The sequence below is a fragment of the Apaloderma vittatum genome, unplaced genomic scaffold, assembly GCF_000703405.1.
Source record: "Apaloderma vittatum isolate BGI_N311 unplaced genomic scaffold, ASM70340v1 scaffold3294, whole genome shotgun sequence".
NCBI lineage: Eukaryota > Metazoa > Chordata > Aves > Trogoniformes > Trogonidae > Apaloderma > Apaloderma vittatum.
Window position 1 is genome coordinate 45,044 of NW_009711930.1, and position 15,551 is coordinate 60,594.

General features: G+C 50.6%; 2 protein-coding genes across 2 annotated transcripts in view; one reads left to right on the plus strand and one right to left on the minus strand.

Moving 5' to 3' along the window:
- OTOP2 (otopetrin 2) overlaps positions 1-3,119 on the minus strand; it is a 5,079-nt gene extending 1,960 nt beyond the window's left edge. The window contains 5 exon segments of the mRNA XM_009867782.1: positions 1-190; positions 623-756; positions 1,428-1,486; positions 2,118-2,254; positions 2,714-3,119. The exon segment at positions 1-190 is cut by the window's left edge and continues 16 nt beyond it. Of these exon segments, the coding sequence (XP_009866084.1) occupies positions 1-190; positions 623-756; positions 1,428-1,486; positions 2,118-2,254; positions 2,714-3,119 (926 nt within the window).
- Positions 3,120-6,585: 3,466 nt separating this feature from the next.
- Positions 6,586-14,812, plus strand: USH1G (Usher syndrome 1G (autosomal recessive)). The gene is made up of 2 exons (XM_009867783.1): positions 6,586-6,749; positions 13,567-14,812. The coding sequence occupies exons 1-2, from the start codon at positions 6,586-6,588 to the stop codon at positions 14,810-14,812; spliced, it is 1,410 nt and encodes a 469-aa protein (XP_009866085.1).
- Positions 14,813-15,551: the final 739 nt, after the last annotated feature.

Genomic DNA, 15,551 nt, shown 5'->3' on the forward strand with positions numbered 1-15,551 from the left:
AGGCGGTGAATGTGGTGGGAGTGGTGATCTATGAAACGTCCAACGTTCTTCCACATGACATAGACCATGGCAGAGGCAAAGAGACTGTACTCAATGTTAAAGGGGTACAGCCAAAAGTAGCCGTTCTTGAAGATCTGGCAGATTTGGCTGTCACAGTTGCATTCGTCAGCTGAGCTACTTCTCATTCCCGCTGAAACAAGATAAAAACACGTAGATGCACTGATGTAAAAACAAGGAGCCAGCACTTGTTAGCAGCCCCTGAAGAACTGGATACTTAGGGTCAGTGAAAAACAAAATCAAGCATAGAAGAATATGAGATGACTTTGAATACAAGGACACTTCATTCTTTCTGAAGAAGTTTGGTGGCAGTTTAAATCTCTGTTTCCTTCCCTTCTTTGTTCCCATCCCATTTGTATAGGGCTTTCCCCCTTTCTGACTCCTCTGTGATAAAGGTTAAGAAATGAACTTTAAGACCTGACTTCTAACTCTATTTAAGCTCTATTAAAGGAAACTTCAGTTCTAGACAGACCTTCTGAAAAGGGATAAGACCTGACATGCTGAACAGGTTTTACCTCCTGGGCTCCCACTCTGGACCAGATGGCTTCACAAATGGGCAGATTACCTTTCATGAGCCATCTGAAGATTTCTTCTGTCACGTTCTTCTTCAACTTTGAATGTGCTTTGTGAACAGACTCATCTGTCACTGCTGACATCCACACTGCCAAGTTTGTAGTCAACGTTAACATCAAGCCACACCTACAGAAGACAGAGAAGGTTTGTGAGGTTAAAGCAATGGCTCCAGGCTGTGTTGCTCCCATCCATATTATAGAGGTACATGTGCTCAGAGGGACTGTGGGAGCTGCCCTAAGTGGTGCAAGGACTCAAGTGGTCAAGGATAGAAAGCCTGACCCTTCCTTGCTTTGCTGCTCTTGCTCTCTTCCTACGTTTTGTTCATGCTTATGCAAATGAGCAGGCCCTGATTCCTCCTGTTGGTTTTGGAAGAGCTTCTCAATAGTTAATAGGCTAATAGGTCTGGATTGGTCTCCAGTAGATCCAGTCTTGCAGAAGTGGACAAGCTCCTGTTTTAGCCTGGGGCTTGCCCACTGCATTGTTGTTTTCCCTAGGGAAGAAAAAGTCAGCTATGAATCATTTTATTTAATGCTAATTGTTTATTTAGTACTAATCTGCTTTGAATAATGCTTGTATTCTTGAATTTAATCCCAACCCTGCTAGATCCACAGGTCATGAACCTCTGCTGCTTGAGCTGGTGTCTAAAGGGAGCTGGAGACTGAGCAGGGTTAGTTTTGGCCAGCATTAAGGGAAATGAGATTATCTCCATTTGCGTTTTAGTTGTGTGTGAGTGTGCAATGGGTTTGTGGTGGCCAAGGTTGTCTGAGCCAGTGGGATCCAAAGAGCAGAGCGCTCACCTGGTAACGTTCAGGTGTACATGGACGCAGTCTTTGGCAGAGATCCACAGGAAGTATGTCTGGCAGGGGCAAGAAAAGCAGTTGTTATTTTCAACAAAGCAAGGAATTGTTCTGAAGTAGGGATCTCCCTGCTCAGCAGAGAGCAAGCTGGAGCCTCTTTTACTTGGATTTGTCTGGGCCCAGCCTCCTGCCCATAATCCTGGCTGTTTGCTGGGCGTAGTCTGTTCTTTTTTTTTTTTGGCTCCTCCTGCCCTGTCCCACTGCCATTGCTTTGCCCATGGCCAACCCCCATTCCTGACTAAATTATCTCTATCTGACCTCTTCACTATTTAGTATTGTCCCAGAGCAGGTGGTCCTCTGTGTAGGACTTCAGACTGCAAGGTGGTCCCTGTCCTGCTTGTCCTCTTCCCTCTGTTCTTCATGGGAAAAGAGACTTGGCTGGATGGGTGATGATTAGAGTTTGTGACAAGCCACCCTGGCACAAGCCAAAATGTCACAGTTTAAATGAACTCCTTAAAGTAAGTTGCCACAGCTGGAAGCTGTTGTGGTTGGAAAAAGATGGGGGCTGGCTTGGGGCTGAGTTAAGCCACTTGCATTTGCTGCAAGGGGACTTGAACTATGTCCATGAGATCAGAGCTCCTTCTGCTGGTGGCTTTGTCTCTCTACCCATCCCCGAGACAACCATCTCACCTGGACGACCACGAATATTGCTTGCACAATGGGGTAGATTATTTTGATTGCAGACAGGCAGCTGTAGAAGCTGGAGTAGTATCCTATTTTGAACACATCCATGACGAGGCTGAAAATGCCAAATAGGATCAGGCCTCCTGTTGAGAAAGCAAAATATCTGTGATTGAACAGACGTATGCGCATGTGGGTTAATGCAGATAGATGTGGGTTAATGCAGATAGATGTGGGTTAATGCAGATAGATCTGTTTTTCCTCTCCCAGCGGCCAAATTTTCTTGGCACCAACAGAATAATACAATAATTCTGGCTGGAAGGGATTTTCAGTCAACCTTGTCCTCTGACTGCTCTTACAAGAGTCATGGCAAGGCTGGGAAGGCACCTGGTGTAGAGTACCAAGAGCTCCTGTGGATAAAGTGAGATCTGGTGGTGAAACGAGTAGAGGATCTCGGAGCTAACGTTCTGAAGCAGAGCATGGTGCCATGGCCCAGCACAGGGGGAGGAGACTGTGTCCCAAATGGTTGCTCTTCCCCTCGTGATGCCCCCATGAGCTGTCCACCCTGCACGTTACCTCAAGCCCTAGACCCCAGGAGTTCCTACCTCGTAGCCAGATGGGCCCGGCGTGGGAGTCCTTGCAGAGGATGGCACCCGCGCACCGGGAGGTGCCAGCGACGTAGAAGATGATCCATATGATGACTATCAGCATCATGACGGTGAGCAGGAAGAAGACGTCGTAATCGTGCACGGCAATCTTATCAAAAGCCCCGCTGCTCACCAGTGTGCAGGCCAGCAGGGCTAAATGCACAGCCAGCAGGATGGAGAACATGCGGCCGCCCTTTTTCCACACTTCCTTGGAGGCAGGAGTGGAGGGGGGCTGATGAGGCTGGTGGCTGAAAGATGCTATCTGGCTCGAAGCCAAGCTGGCTTTGTCATCCTTGTGTCCGCAGCCCATGCTGGAGTTGGGGTGCCTGATCTCGCTGTCCTTCCGCACGGGCTCTTCGCTCATGGTTCAGCTAATGCTTTAGCTGAGGGTTAACGCTGTTGGGAGGAGAGCCCCATGAATGAGAGACCTCACTTCATTTTGAATAGTCCAGGGCTGGACCAAAGCAGGACACGTGATGAGGAGGAGAGGATGTATCAGAGGGGAAGGCTGAGAGAGGGAGTGCAAAAAGAGGGATGAGCTCATTTTCAAACGTTTTCTTCCTGGTTCCCTGAAGGCTGTGCTCTTGCTTAAGATGCTTTTGCTTGGGGAGATCCTAGGTCAGTTTAACAAAGCATGCCTATTTTGTCACAGAGCGTTTAGGTGTTTATTGATGCAAGATATTGGAAAAGCACCAGAGAAGCATTCACAGGATCAAATATCCTGGGGCAAACAGCCAATGTGGTTTGATTTCTAAATGTCAACCGCTAAGTATTCTGCGAAAACGTCATACTTCCTGGCTGAGGAACAGGCCACCAAAAGGTAAGAGAGCCCTGGGAAATTTGGAACGTCATGGTTTACACTATTTTCTGCAAGAGGTCTGTGAGTTATCTCTGCTGTCACTCCCTCTAAAGCCCCTTGCCAAGCTTGGGACTTCATTGACTCTCAACAAAAAGTCTGAAACAAAGCAAATTCCCTGTACAAAGAAAGCCATTCCACCAACCTGTTTTGCTCCTTGGGATCCAAACCTCTGCTCTTGCCAGGCTGAGAAGTTTCCCCGTTGCTGCCACTTGGTCAGGCAAAGGATTTATACCCATTAGGTGATTTATACCATGTCTGAGGCTGACAGCAGTGCTTCATGGGCTTCTCAGAGAAACTCACGTGATCCATTTTATGCAATAGCTGAATTTGGGGAAGCAGGAGAGAGATGAGGAGATAAGAGTTATTTACCTGGGGAGGGCATGAGGTGACGACACTGCTAAGTATGGCACAGACCGCTCGGTCGTATGGTCATGGTCACCCCAGAACAAAAGCCACCCTATCAAATCCACCTCCCGACACATGTGAGATGTCTTTCCTTGAGAGAAGATGATTTAGGTGACGAACTTACCTTTACTGATGATTTTTGGGCTTGGCTTTCTGCTTAATTGAGCACAATAAATATTGTGCCTCACCCTGTACTATTCCCATCAACAGCCTGGAGCATTTTTGAGGAAAAGGAAGAAATTTGCATTTGTGTCTATTTAGTGCCAAGGGCAGCTCAGTCTTTTCCCATCCATGGTGGCAGCAATGAGGAAGGTTTAGTGCTAGAGCAGGGCAGAATTTGGGGACTGGAACCGCTGTTCCCCTGTGCTGACGCACTGCCTTTGACTTTTCCGGGTGGGATCACCTTTCTCTGGCCCTCGGGAACTTTTCCTTTCAAGGAGGAAGCAGCCCTGTTACAAACTGCGACACAGATGGGACTCGAGCATTTGCCAGGTGAGGGGAGAGCTTTTGCTCAAGATCTCTTTTATCCCAGCTGTTATGTTTGGGGGGGGGCAGTAGAAGAATCCAGGGCAGTTCTGAGTGGATGGGGGCAAGTTTTATTCCTTCATGAGGAATCTCTTTTGAAGATGTCCCTGACGCTTGTCTCCTCTGGCTTAAGCACAGCGATGGGGCTGTTTGCTGTGCGTTTTCTCAGTCCCTTTCCTGCCTGCTCACCGTTGTGCTCCTTCTTGCACCACTGCAGGGACATCATCAAACTGACCGACTTGGGATGGTGGAGGAGATCGCTCAGGATCTACTTTCATGTGTCTCTCTCATGCTGCCACCAGCCGGCTGCCACCAGCACTGCTGGGCCTCCCTCAGCTGATCCTTGGGGATCCCTCTTTGAGGTGAGTGGTTGACCTTCTCTCAGTCTGTAGCCTTTCCCAGGGGAAACCCAGACCCCTGTGCAGGAAATCTGAGCTGATAACTGTGATTTTTTGCAGAGGCCAGAGGTTCAGAGTCCCCCTGAGGTAAATACACAGATTTATCCTCCCTCCTTTGTCCTTAACAGCCAATAACTGAAGGAACAGTGTTTACTGCCTTGGGCAATGCTCCCAGTCCCCCCCCCCGGGAGCCACCGTACAGCATAACAAGCTTAATTAGTGATAATACAAGAACCATTAAATAACCTCAGTAATGAATTGGAGACGTTACTACGCTGCTTTTCACCTGAAAGGATCCCAGTGGCAAATACCTCGATGTCTACTACATCCCATCAGGACTTGCCCGAGGAGGGTGAGCAGGTGAGTACGAATCTGCTGATGTGAGCACACAGCAAACCATGCAGAGAGCTGACCTTCTCTCTGGTGCACATCCCTAGAGCCAGGGCGCCCAAGAGAGGAACAAGACATTCCTCCTTCATGACAGTGCGTCCCAGGGGATACGATTCACCGTTGGGCACAATATTCACCCTTGGGCACGATGTGCTGTAACAGCTTTATGCGTTGGTCAGCATCCAGGCTTGGCTCCATCTCTCCTGATGGCAGCCTCCTGGGCTGGAGCCATCCAGCTCCTTGCAGGACTCATGCAGCCAGAAATTCTGTGTCAGCATAAAAGACACGGGAGGCCAGTAACTGCCCCTCGTGTACAGCAAAGTAGAAGTACTGACCTACAGACAGGAGTGGGTTTGGCTGGGTTAGGTTTTTTTTTTTTTTGTCTCTAAAGAAGGAGAGGGGGTGAGGAAGGGAGTTTTTCCAGCCTGCTTGATTTACTTCAGGTTATCGTGAATTCCTGTTGTGCATTTTGTTGTGCAATTCTCTGGAAATCAGGGTCCTATAGGCACAGCCAGGATAGCTGGGGGATGAGAATGGTGACTGAGTGTGCTGTTGTCTTCCTAGTAACACTAAGGATATATATATATCTATGTATATGTTTTGCGTATATTTATTTTTTTTAATCAGGTAAAACTGAACTGTAAACACCCCCAGTGTCGCCTTAAAATTGGGGGCAGCTGCCAAACTGCAAGGAGCAGAGGTGTCCACACAAGACCCAGCTGCTGCCCTGCTCTGATGGGGCTGCGAGCGGAGGTAGCAGGGACTCGCACTTCATCAGCCCACGCTTCCTCCTGCGGCTGCTGCTGCCCCTCACCCGAGGTGGGATAGCTACAGCGAGGCAGCATCGGGCAGGATACAGCCCGTGAGCCTTTCTGGCAGCCTGCTCTGTTTAGGGGACGTGCAGACCTGGCAAATTGTCGCTGCATGACCCTATGCCCACAGCACTCGACTGAACCCGACGCAGCGATGCTGCTTAATTGGAGCTTTTAATGAGCTGGTGCGTGAAAGATTTGTTGTGAGGAGCCGTCAGGGCCGGAGGATGCTTAGGACCCAGGGGAAGCGCTGGAGAGCCTGCCCGGCTGGGCTTGGAGGAGCTCCTGCCTCCCCAGCCAGGACTTCTCAGGTGTCCTGGTACAGCGGCAGAGCTGTGCAGGCGAGCTGGGCCCTCCCTGCAGCTCCCCCTTTCCCACATCCATGCCTGTCCTCTGAGCCCCCCGGGGCACCCATGCGCTCGCCCGGGACCATTCCTCACCATGAATGACCAGTACCACCGAGCAGCCCGGGATGGCTACCTGGACCTCCTGAAGGAAGCCACCAAGAAGGACCTGAACTCGCCGGACGAGGATGGCATGACCCCGACCCTATGGGCCGCCTACCACGGCAACCTGGATGCCCTGCGCCTCATCGTCAGCCGAGGGTGAGCATTGGCGAATACACGGTGCTGGTCCTGGGGGAGACAGTAGCTGGACTCCATTTTTGTCCCTTCTCTGCTCACACGTCAGTGTGGATGCAGGCACCCCACAAAATGATGGCTTCTACCCATAACAGCCCCACTCCTGAACTCCCCTGTTATTTTTCTCTTCTTGTAGTGCTTTGAGTCTAATCCAATACTCCTGATAACCACTCTGTGTTTTCCCAGCTCCTCTGACCCTGTAACTGCTCATGCCTCAGACCCCACTTGCAGCTCCCCAGGTGGGCCTGGGTCCCTTTGAAGTCTCGAGTCAGGTCTTGTAAAGACAGGCAGAGCTGAAATACAAGCACATCAGGTCGCTGCCATGAACAAAGCCCTTTTACCTGAGAGGGTAGAGAGAATAACTGCTCCTTCTGTCCCAAGAAATGCTCACATAGAGATGTGTGCAGTGCCAGCTGGCAGTAGGTGACATTTCTCTATTTTACCTGAAGTGAGGTCTCAATATGTGACCCCCAGGCAGTCTGTTATGTACCCAGAGCCCAGGAAATTCAGAAGCAGGTTCCCCAAGAGCAGATTTCTTTCTTTAAAACCAGTCTCCCCTGCGGGGTCTGCTCAGTGCTGAAGTGTCTCTCGGTACCTCACTGTGGGCTGCCAAATCTGAGGGTCTTTGGTTCTGTAAGCGTGGATGTGGTGGAGAGAAGGGAGTGGGACTAAGGGGCTTGTCAGACTGGAGAGATTATATATTGGTGTTGCGAGAACTGCACAAGAAGGTTGGTGCTAAGGCAAGATTTGCTGTACCTGGTTCCTTCTTGAGCAGTAGGTTACTCTCTTGTTCTTACCGACCTCCTGAGGAAGCACGTGCCAGCGCTTCCTTCTGCTCTGGTGGCTTTTCTGAGCACCTCATCTAAAGGTGTCCAAGGTGGGGTGGCCTCTGCTTTGTGTTGAGTGTGGTGGCGATCCTGATTTTGATTTATTTCTCAAGGAATCGTGCTGAGGTCGATAGCCTTGATGTACATCACATCTCCTTGGAAGGGCTTTGCTTCTCTGTGTTGGGTCAGAGCTTGGTGGGGTCATCAGTTCCCAAGCAAGGATTTTACATGTCCACCCCAGGCTGCTTTTGTAGTTTTTGTACCCAATCAGCTGCATATCCACTGTGCCTGTTCCACGTATCTCCTGACACTCCGGTCTGCTCGTGCAAACCTTTCAGCTGACCCTGGCCAGCTGTATTTACAGGCAGACACAAATTGCTGTCCTTCCATTCTAAAACACTTTCTTTTTTAGATCCCGGGGTCAGAAGGGCTGCTCACAGCATCACTTCTAGAAGTCCTTGAGTGGCTGATGCAATAGGACTGTGGCCAGGAAAGGATGATTTCGGAGTCTGGAGAGGCAACAGCAAGTCTTCACTCTGAGATGCTCCTGGGCTGGGAGCCCTGCGATGCTTCTCTGAGCGGGGGCTGTGTGATTTACCGTGTACCTTCCAGGAGAGACTGGCCAGCAAAAACCTGCTCCAAGATCCTGCTGGGAGCGGAGTCACTACCCAGGGGCCAGAGAGATGAGGGCAGGAGCTCTGGGGATGAGACGTCCAAGTTAAAAATGGTTCCAAAGGCTCTCTGATGGATATGCCTTTCTGGAGAGGTGTTCATCCACAGCACTGGCCTTTCAGATTGACTTTATATCTCTTTATATCATTATATCTCCTTATATTGCCCACCTCCATTGCAGGACACCCTGCAGCACCACTACCTGCCTCGCCAACCCATACATCCAAGCCAGCAGTTTCTGCCTTTCCACAAAGCCCAACGGCTGCTTTTCCTTGTAGAGGCCCCTTTTATAAATTCACATTGGATTAAAAGGTCTGCATAGACTCAGTCATGTCTGAATGCAGCTTGGCTGCTGTTTAATTAACAGCCTAACATACATTTGTTCCTGACAGGGAAAATAGCCTGGCAAAAGCCCAGTGCCCTTTACGTGATGGATGGTGGAGCAAAGTGCGTGTCTGAGGGGCTGCGGGGTGCGTTTACATCTGTGCCTTCATCTCCGAGTGTCAGGTCCTTGCCCAGGACCACGCAGAGATCACTGAAGCCTTCTTGCCCCATGCGGAGGCAGGCACGCCTCGGCTTTGGGTCTGTGAGAGGAAGTAAAGCCCCAGCCTGGGGAGCGTCAGATAGGGGACGTCATACAGGACCCAGGAGAGTCCATGAGTAGATCCTGTAATTTTCTGCTGGTGCTTAGGACAACGTACGATGGTATTTAAGTTTGTTCAGAGAAGCAACTTAATTCTCTGTTGGATATATTACTATTATATCTGTATGATAACAATTAGAAGGCAAGAGGGAGGACCCCCAAGTGTCCTAAAATGTCAAGGCATTTCTCTCTGGCCTCTACTGTCAAAGTGTTCCTCCCTCGGCATGGAGAGCCTTGCACTGCGAGGCAGGAGAGCGCGGAGCAGTGTCGGGAGAGCAGAGGCTTCAGGTCGGGGCTGGCTCCATGCAGGGATGGGTGGGAGGCTGATTAGCCTCCGACTGGGTTGCAGGGGGGTGCTGAGGCACAGGAGGTGATGGGGGAGTCTCAAGGCAGCAAGAATCGCTGAATCCTCCTTGCCAGTGCTAGGCAGTGGTACTGGTGCCCAGAGAAGCCAGGAGACTGAGTGCTGGGCCAGGCTGTTATGAAATGTCCTAGTGAGGCTGGCCAGAGGCACCCTGAGAAAGCAGGGCCGTGGGAGGGGGGCTGCTGGGGGCAAAAATCCTGGCTCTGATTGTTGTGCCCCACTGCAGACCAGGCTGATGGACACTTAGGATTATCCCGGCTCTGTCATCAGTGAGGGAGCCTCATTCACACACCTGCGTGTTCAGCAGATTGTGGTGTAGGGCTGAAATAGGGAGGGGGAAAGAAAGGATAATAAATGTGTTGGTGGATCCTTGAGGAAAGCTGGTTGTCTCAGCCCACACAGAAGGGCTAATGAAGCAGGCTTCTTGCTCTGTCCAGAACAGCAACGATGTGTCTGTGCCTCGGTGCAACCTTTGCACAGGGATGGAGAGAGGGTTTGGGACGGAGGGAAGAGCAGCAGCTCATCCTTCTTGTTTGCAACACAAAAAACCTTTTTCTTCCTCCTGGCTGGGCTCCAGGGAGGCAAACAACCTCAATTAACATGATGGCTGGGAAAAGGCAAGCTAACTGGCATTTAGCATTGCAGCTTTTCAGAGGCAGTAATTCTTCAGCGTGGTTCGTTATGAACTGCTGTGGCAGCGGTGGGCATCAGTCCAGCTCCAGTTAACCATGGGTCTGGGGGCCTCAGCTGGGAACAGGCAAGATGTTCCTGCCTTGGAGTGGACCACAGAAGAGGTGAGGACGTGTCTTTCTGCTAGACAGGTTCACAGTCAGCTTTGCCACCTGGCATTTCTTTGCAGAGGCGCGCCTCAGTTTCCCTTCTTACAAAAATGGTGGTCACAGATACTTGGGACGTTAATGGCAGAGGGGAGTGAGTGGCTTGGCAGCGGGTTGGAGGGGACGATGAGATGGCTTCTGACCTCAGCCTGGCTGCTCAAGGGAGCTGTGTCGCCCTGGCTGGGGCAGGGTTGCAGCGGAGGTCACAGCGAGGCACGTAAAGGTGATGAGCATCCTCTGCACGCCACAGGGCTGACGGCCACATGAGTGCCAGGATCAGCGTGGCCATGCTGGTGGAGACCTTCCCCTGGGTGATGATGACCCGCTGGGAAGGTGAAGGAGCAGGGTGGAGCGCTGTCGCAGCTTCGTCGCTTCCGGCGCCTGAGCTGGCGGCTTGGAGTCAGCGTGGGGCTGGGGCACAGTGAGGTGCTGAGGCAGCAGATGTGCCCCTAGGCACTGCCACCATGCAGCCAGCATTAATCACCACCAGTAACAATAGCTGCTAGCCTGGCTTTTTACTGGTACGGCAGAGAGCCCTGAGAAGAACCTCACCTACAGCATTGAGCTGGATTTTGGGGCATCTGAACTTGGTGGACAATAGAATCCTTGACCAACCACCATTTGAGATACAGGACCCAAGGCTTTGCTCTGGCTCCAAAACCTCTCCTTTTCTGCTCATTTCTAGGCTTTGCATGTCCTGCTAGGAGAGGCTTGCCCTGACTGGCTATGCTGAAGCTGATTTGATTTTTACCTCAAGCCATAAATGTGTTTTTCCTCTTCCTACATCCAAAAACGTTGTATGGGAGCCAGAGACACTGCACCCAGCTGGCTCCTCGTCTGAGGGGCCAATTCTTCACACACACTCGTGCACCAAGGGGTGAGCCAGCCCATTGCTATCAGAGGAACTTCACACATGCATCCAGGGAAGGACGTATGTAAGTGCCACCGGATTCCCCGGCTAATTGAGATCCTATGGGAGAATTGGAGGGGAAAAACCGGCAGGAAGGGGGTGAGTGTGCATGTCATGGTGCAAATGCAATGACTCAGGAGATGCACACGTCCACCTAAGGGGCTCAATTAACAGCGTTTTTAATAATTGTTATTACAGGAGTTGACTCAGCACTTGAAAATGCTTTGAAGTTGAGAAGTGCTGCACTTCGCACCTGTTATTAAAATACGTTCCCACTTAGTGGACCCTGCAGTCAGCATCTCCTGGTGCGCAGTGCCTTGGAGGTGAAGTTTTGCTGGGACAGACACCTGCCAGAGGGAGGGCCTCATGTTTATTATCTGTACTGAATCAAACACCTCTACTTTGCTAGTTGCTGTTCTTCTTTCTTTCTGATGCATTTTTAGCACCTGCGGCAGTCATTTATAGAGAAAGGGACCTAGAGATCTGATTTTGTCCTAATACTCTTGTTTCTAGGCAGTGGAAATGTCCGGGGAAAACTAGTTTTGATGCCTTTTCCTCTTACTTAATCTCTGAGGTGGTAAAAAGCAGGAGGAAAGCAGACTTTCAAATATGAATCCCTCAAGACCTCCCTGGCTTTGCCCTTTGCCACCAGAACCAAACAGACATGAGAATGGTCGCCGAGATGTACTTTATGGATTGAGCATCCATACATTTGGCTTGGGGAGCAAGATTATTTCTAGTGAGTGTGCTGCTAAGTCACTGTCCACATCATGAGCCCACATTGGGACCCTCGTGGTGCCCTGGCTCCTCTGCCCACACGTTGGGCACGCATGTGTCCATCCAGAGCACATGAAAACAAACCAACAACCCTTCACACACTGGAGTCCCACCGCCAGCGCTGGCAGTTCCAGTTCTACTGGCTCTTTAAATCCAGCTCCATCAATAATTTACTTCTCTCTTGCAATTCATCAAATATTTATCCTCCCCATGAATTTCCCAGCCCGGACATGTCACTACGAGGGTAGAGGCAAGGACTGGGGAGTTAGCGCTACTGGAAACTCGGCATTGCCTCAGTACTGGCAGCTCCCTCCTCTCCTGCTGGCTCCTCAACCCTGTGATCTCCTGCCCTTCTCCTCCTTTGAGAGAGGGTTCGTGGGCTTTATTTCTCCCAGCTCTTGTCAACACAAATCCTAAAGCAGCAAGAAGTAAACCAACGCAAGCTGAAGGTCTCAAGTGTTCATTTGCCTTCCAGACCCGTGGTGTCACCAGGGCTTAAAGGTCTTCGTGGTGAAGGGACAGCACCTGGTTCTTGTAGAGCTCTGTGAAAGAGTGGTGTGGAAATGGGCAGCAGCTGTCCTGAGCCTGAGCCCTGCCAAAGCCCCGCTGCCTGCAGGGACCTGCTCTTGAGGGTGGTGGAGCTGCACAGCCTTAATAAAAGGCTTTGCCTTATCCACGCACACGAAGGGAGAGTGTCTTGTTGACAGATACTGCTGCTGGCTGCATATCATTAGCATGCACGCTGGGGCGAGGGCTGGTGCCAGCTGGGGTGTGAACTATCTCCTGTTTCAGCAGATCACAAATACAGAGGAATGCCAGGAGGACAAACTTCCCTTGGATCCCAGGTTTGTGTCTGTCCCATCGCAGGAGGTATGGGCAAGCTGTTGTGCCCTGTCAGCAGCTTGCTAGGCTAGAGGCTGGCACAATGTGAGGAGAGATGCTAATGGCATTAGTTGAGTGTCCAGCTCTTGAGGAGTGCAGAAACCTGATCTCCACTTTCTCTGAAACTGGATTCTCAGGATGTGCTAATACCAATGTGCTTCAAGCAATGCAATTGAGACCAAGCGTGGTGCAGCAAACACCCCCACAAAACCTCAGCCCCAAGGCCGATGCCAGCAACTTTGTTCTTATTCTCTACACCGTGCCCCTCTGAGCCCTGAATTTCCACAGGCACCTGTGAACAGGAGAGTGGGAAAGTGCAGCAGCTGGTGGGTTTCGGAAATATTGCTGAGGATGGCCCTTTCATGATGGTGCTATCAACATGGTGGGACTTTGTGGTGTCCCACACGGGATGTGATGTATAGAGAGGTATTTTGGGATGTCTCTCCACAGAATCTGAAAGAAGCCAAGTTTTGAAGATAGAATCTGACTAAAATTTAACTGAATGTTTGAGATTTGAAGGTTTATAACAGACTTAAGGTCTGAGCCCGGGCTCAGCCCCATATCTCAGTTCTGGACTATTCAGAATCTGGCTTGCTTCCCTCCAAAAGTTGAAAGGGAACTTGTGGAAGGAACTTACGTCTCCTGAGAGCTGAATTCACATCATGGAAATTACTGCGGACTTCTGTGTCAGGCACGTGATTCCATGTCAGTGGTACACCCCTCCAGAAGACCCCCTTAAATTTAAACTGTGGGGTCCAGAGCCTTGTATTTCAATCAGGCAGCAGTTCATGGTGCTGATTTGCCCCTGCACAACTGTGGAATCTGTCAGCCATGCCTGCATGCTAACTGGTTGTTTTTCTTGCCATCTAGGGGCGACCCAGACAAATGTGACATCTGGGGGAACACTCCTCTCCACCTGGCAGCAGCCAATGGCCACCTAAACTGCCTTTCCTTCCTCATCTCTTTTGGGGCCAACATCTGGTGCCTGGACAATGACTACCACACCCCACTGGACATGGCAGCCATGAAGGGGCACATGGAATGTGTGCGATACCTGGACTCTATTGCTGCCAAGCAGAGCAGCCTCAACCCCAAGCTGGTGAGCAAACTGAAGGACAAGGCCTTTCGGGATGCAGAGCGGAGGATTAAGGACTGTGTGAAGCTGCAGAAGAAGCACCATGAAAGGATGGAGAAACGGTACAGAAAGGAGATGTCGGATAATTCAGACACCATGAGCTTCTCCAGCTATTCGAGTAGCACCTTAAGCAAGAAGTTCCAACACATGTCTATGGTGACTTCCCTGCCATACTCTCAAGCCACCATCCATGGCACGGCCAAGGGAAAGACGAAAATACAAAAGAAGTTAGAGAAGAAGAAGCAGGTGGACGGGACGTTCAAGATCTATGAGGATGGGAGGAAAAGCGTGCGATCTCTATCTGGTTTGCAGCTGGGGAACGACATCATGTTTGTGAAGCAGGGCACATACGCCAGCCCCAAGGAGTGGACTCGGCGTAACATCAGAGACATGTTCCTCACGGATGAAGACACTGTCTCCCGTGCCATAAGTGACCCAGGTTTGCACATGGACTCAGCCCACTCAGAAGTCAGCACCGACTCTGGCCACGACTCCTTGTTCAACCGCCCCGGGCTGGGCACCATGGTGTTCCGGCGCAACTACGTCAGCAGCGGGCTTTTTGGGATCGGCCGGGAGGATGCTGGCACCATGGATGAAGACAATGCAGATGGGGTAGGTGTCAAACTGCGGAGCCGCCTGCAGCGCTCGCCAAGTCTCAATGATAGCATTGGCAGTGCCAACAGCCTGCAGGAGAGGAACGCAGAGGAGCTACCCTGGGATGAGGTGGAGCTGGGCTTAGACGATGATGATGAACCAGACACCAGCCCCTTGGAGACTTTTCTGGCTTCCCTGCATATGTTTGAGTTCATCTCCATCTTGAAGAAGGAAAAGATTGACTTGGAGGCCCTCATGCTGTGTTCAGATAATGATCTGAAGAGCATCAATATCCCATTGGGCCCCAGGAAAAAGATTGTGGATGCCATCCAGAGGAGACGACAAACTCTGGAGAAGCCAGATGTCATTGTAGACACTGAACTGTAAGTAGAAGATGGGGTCTCTGAGCGACTAAACCCTTCAGCAGGCAGATGTGGATAATGTAAGGTCTTGTTTTCAACCTGCTTAGAAGAGTAGGAGTCCTGGTAACCTCAGTACTTCTGTGTGTGGGCAAATTCCTGCTCATGTGGAAACGATGAGTTTGGAAGAGGTGGCAATAGTGTTAGTTTGTTACTCAACAGCCCTAATGTGGCTGGGCAGGATGTGAAGGCCTTGTTTTGTTTCATAATCTATATGAATGCAGACTGCGCTGTGCAGTCTGTCCCTATAGCTGGGATTTTCAACCATGCTCAGGCTTGTCTTGACTCTTCACCTTTTGAAGGCATTAGGAAATCAACCGCAAATCCTGGTGGGATCAAGCTGACAGCAATGCCCAGTGGCATTGGGAATCCTTCCCCAAACACTCGAGATCTTACTCGGACCTTTGGAGATTGCGGGTCTCGGTTGGAGTTGTTGCTGTTTTATGGTGTTTCCAGGGTCTGGTTGGTTTGGTTCAAAGGACCATGTGCCTGCTGTAGAGGGGAAGGGAAGGCATTAGTGTGGGTCATCCCTTGGTCTCATCCACTGACACCCTAATCCATGGTGCTGTTTTGGGCTTCCCAGCCCTCAAATATCTGTGTGCTTCTTGCTGGTTTTACAGGCTTTCAGTACAGATGAGTCTTGGATCCTCAGGGTGCTAATAGATTTTTCTCTTTCCCTTTGCAGATAGCAGCATCATCACTTTATT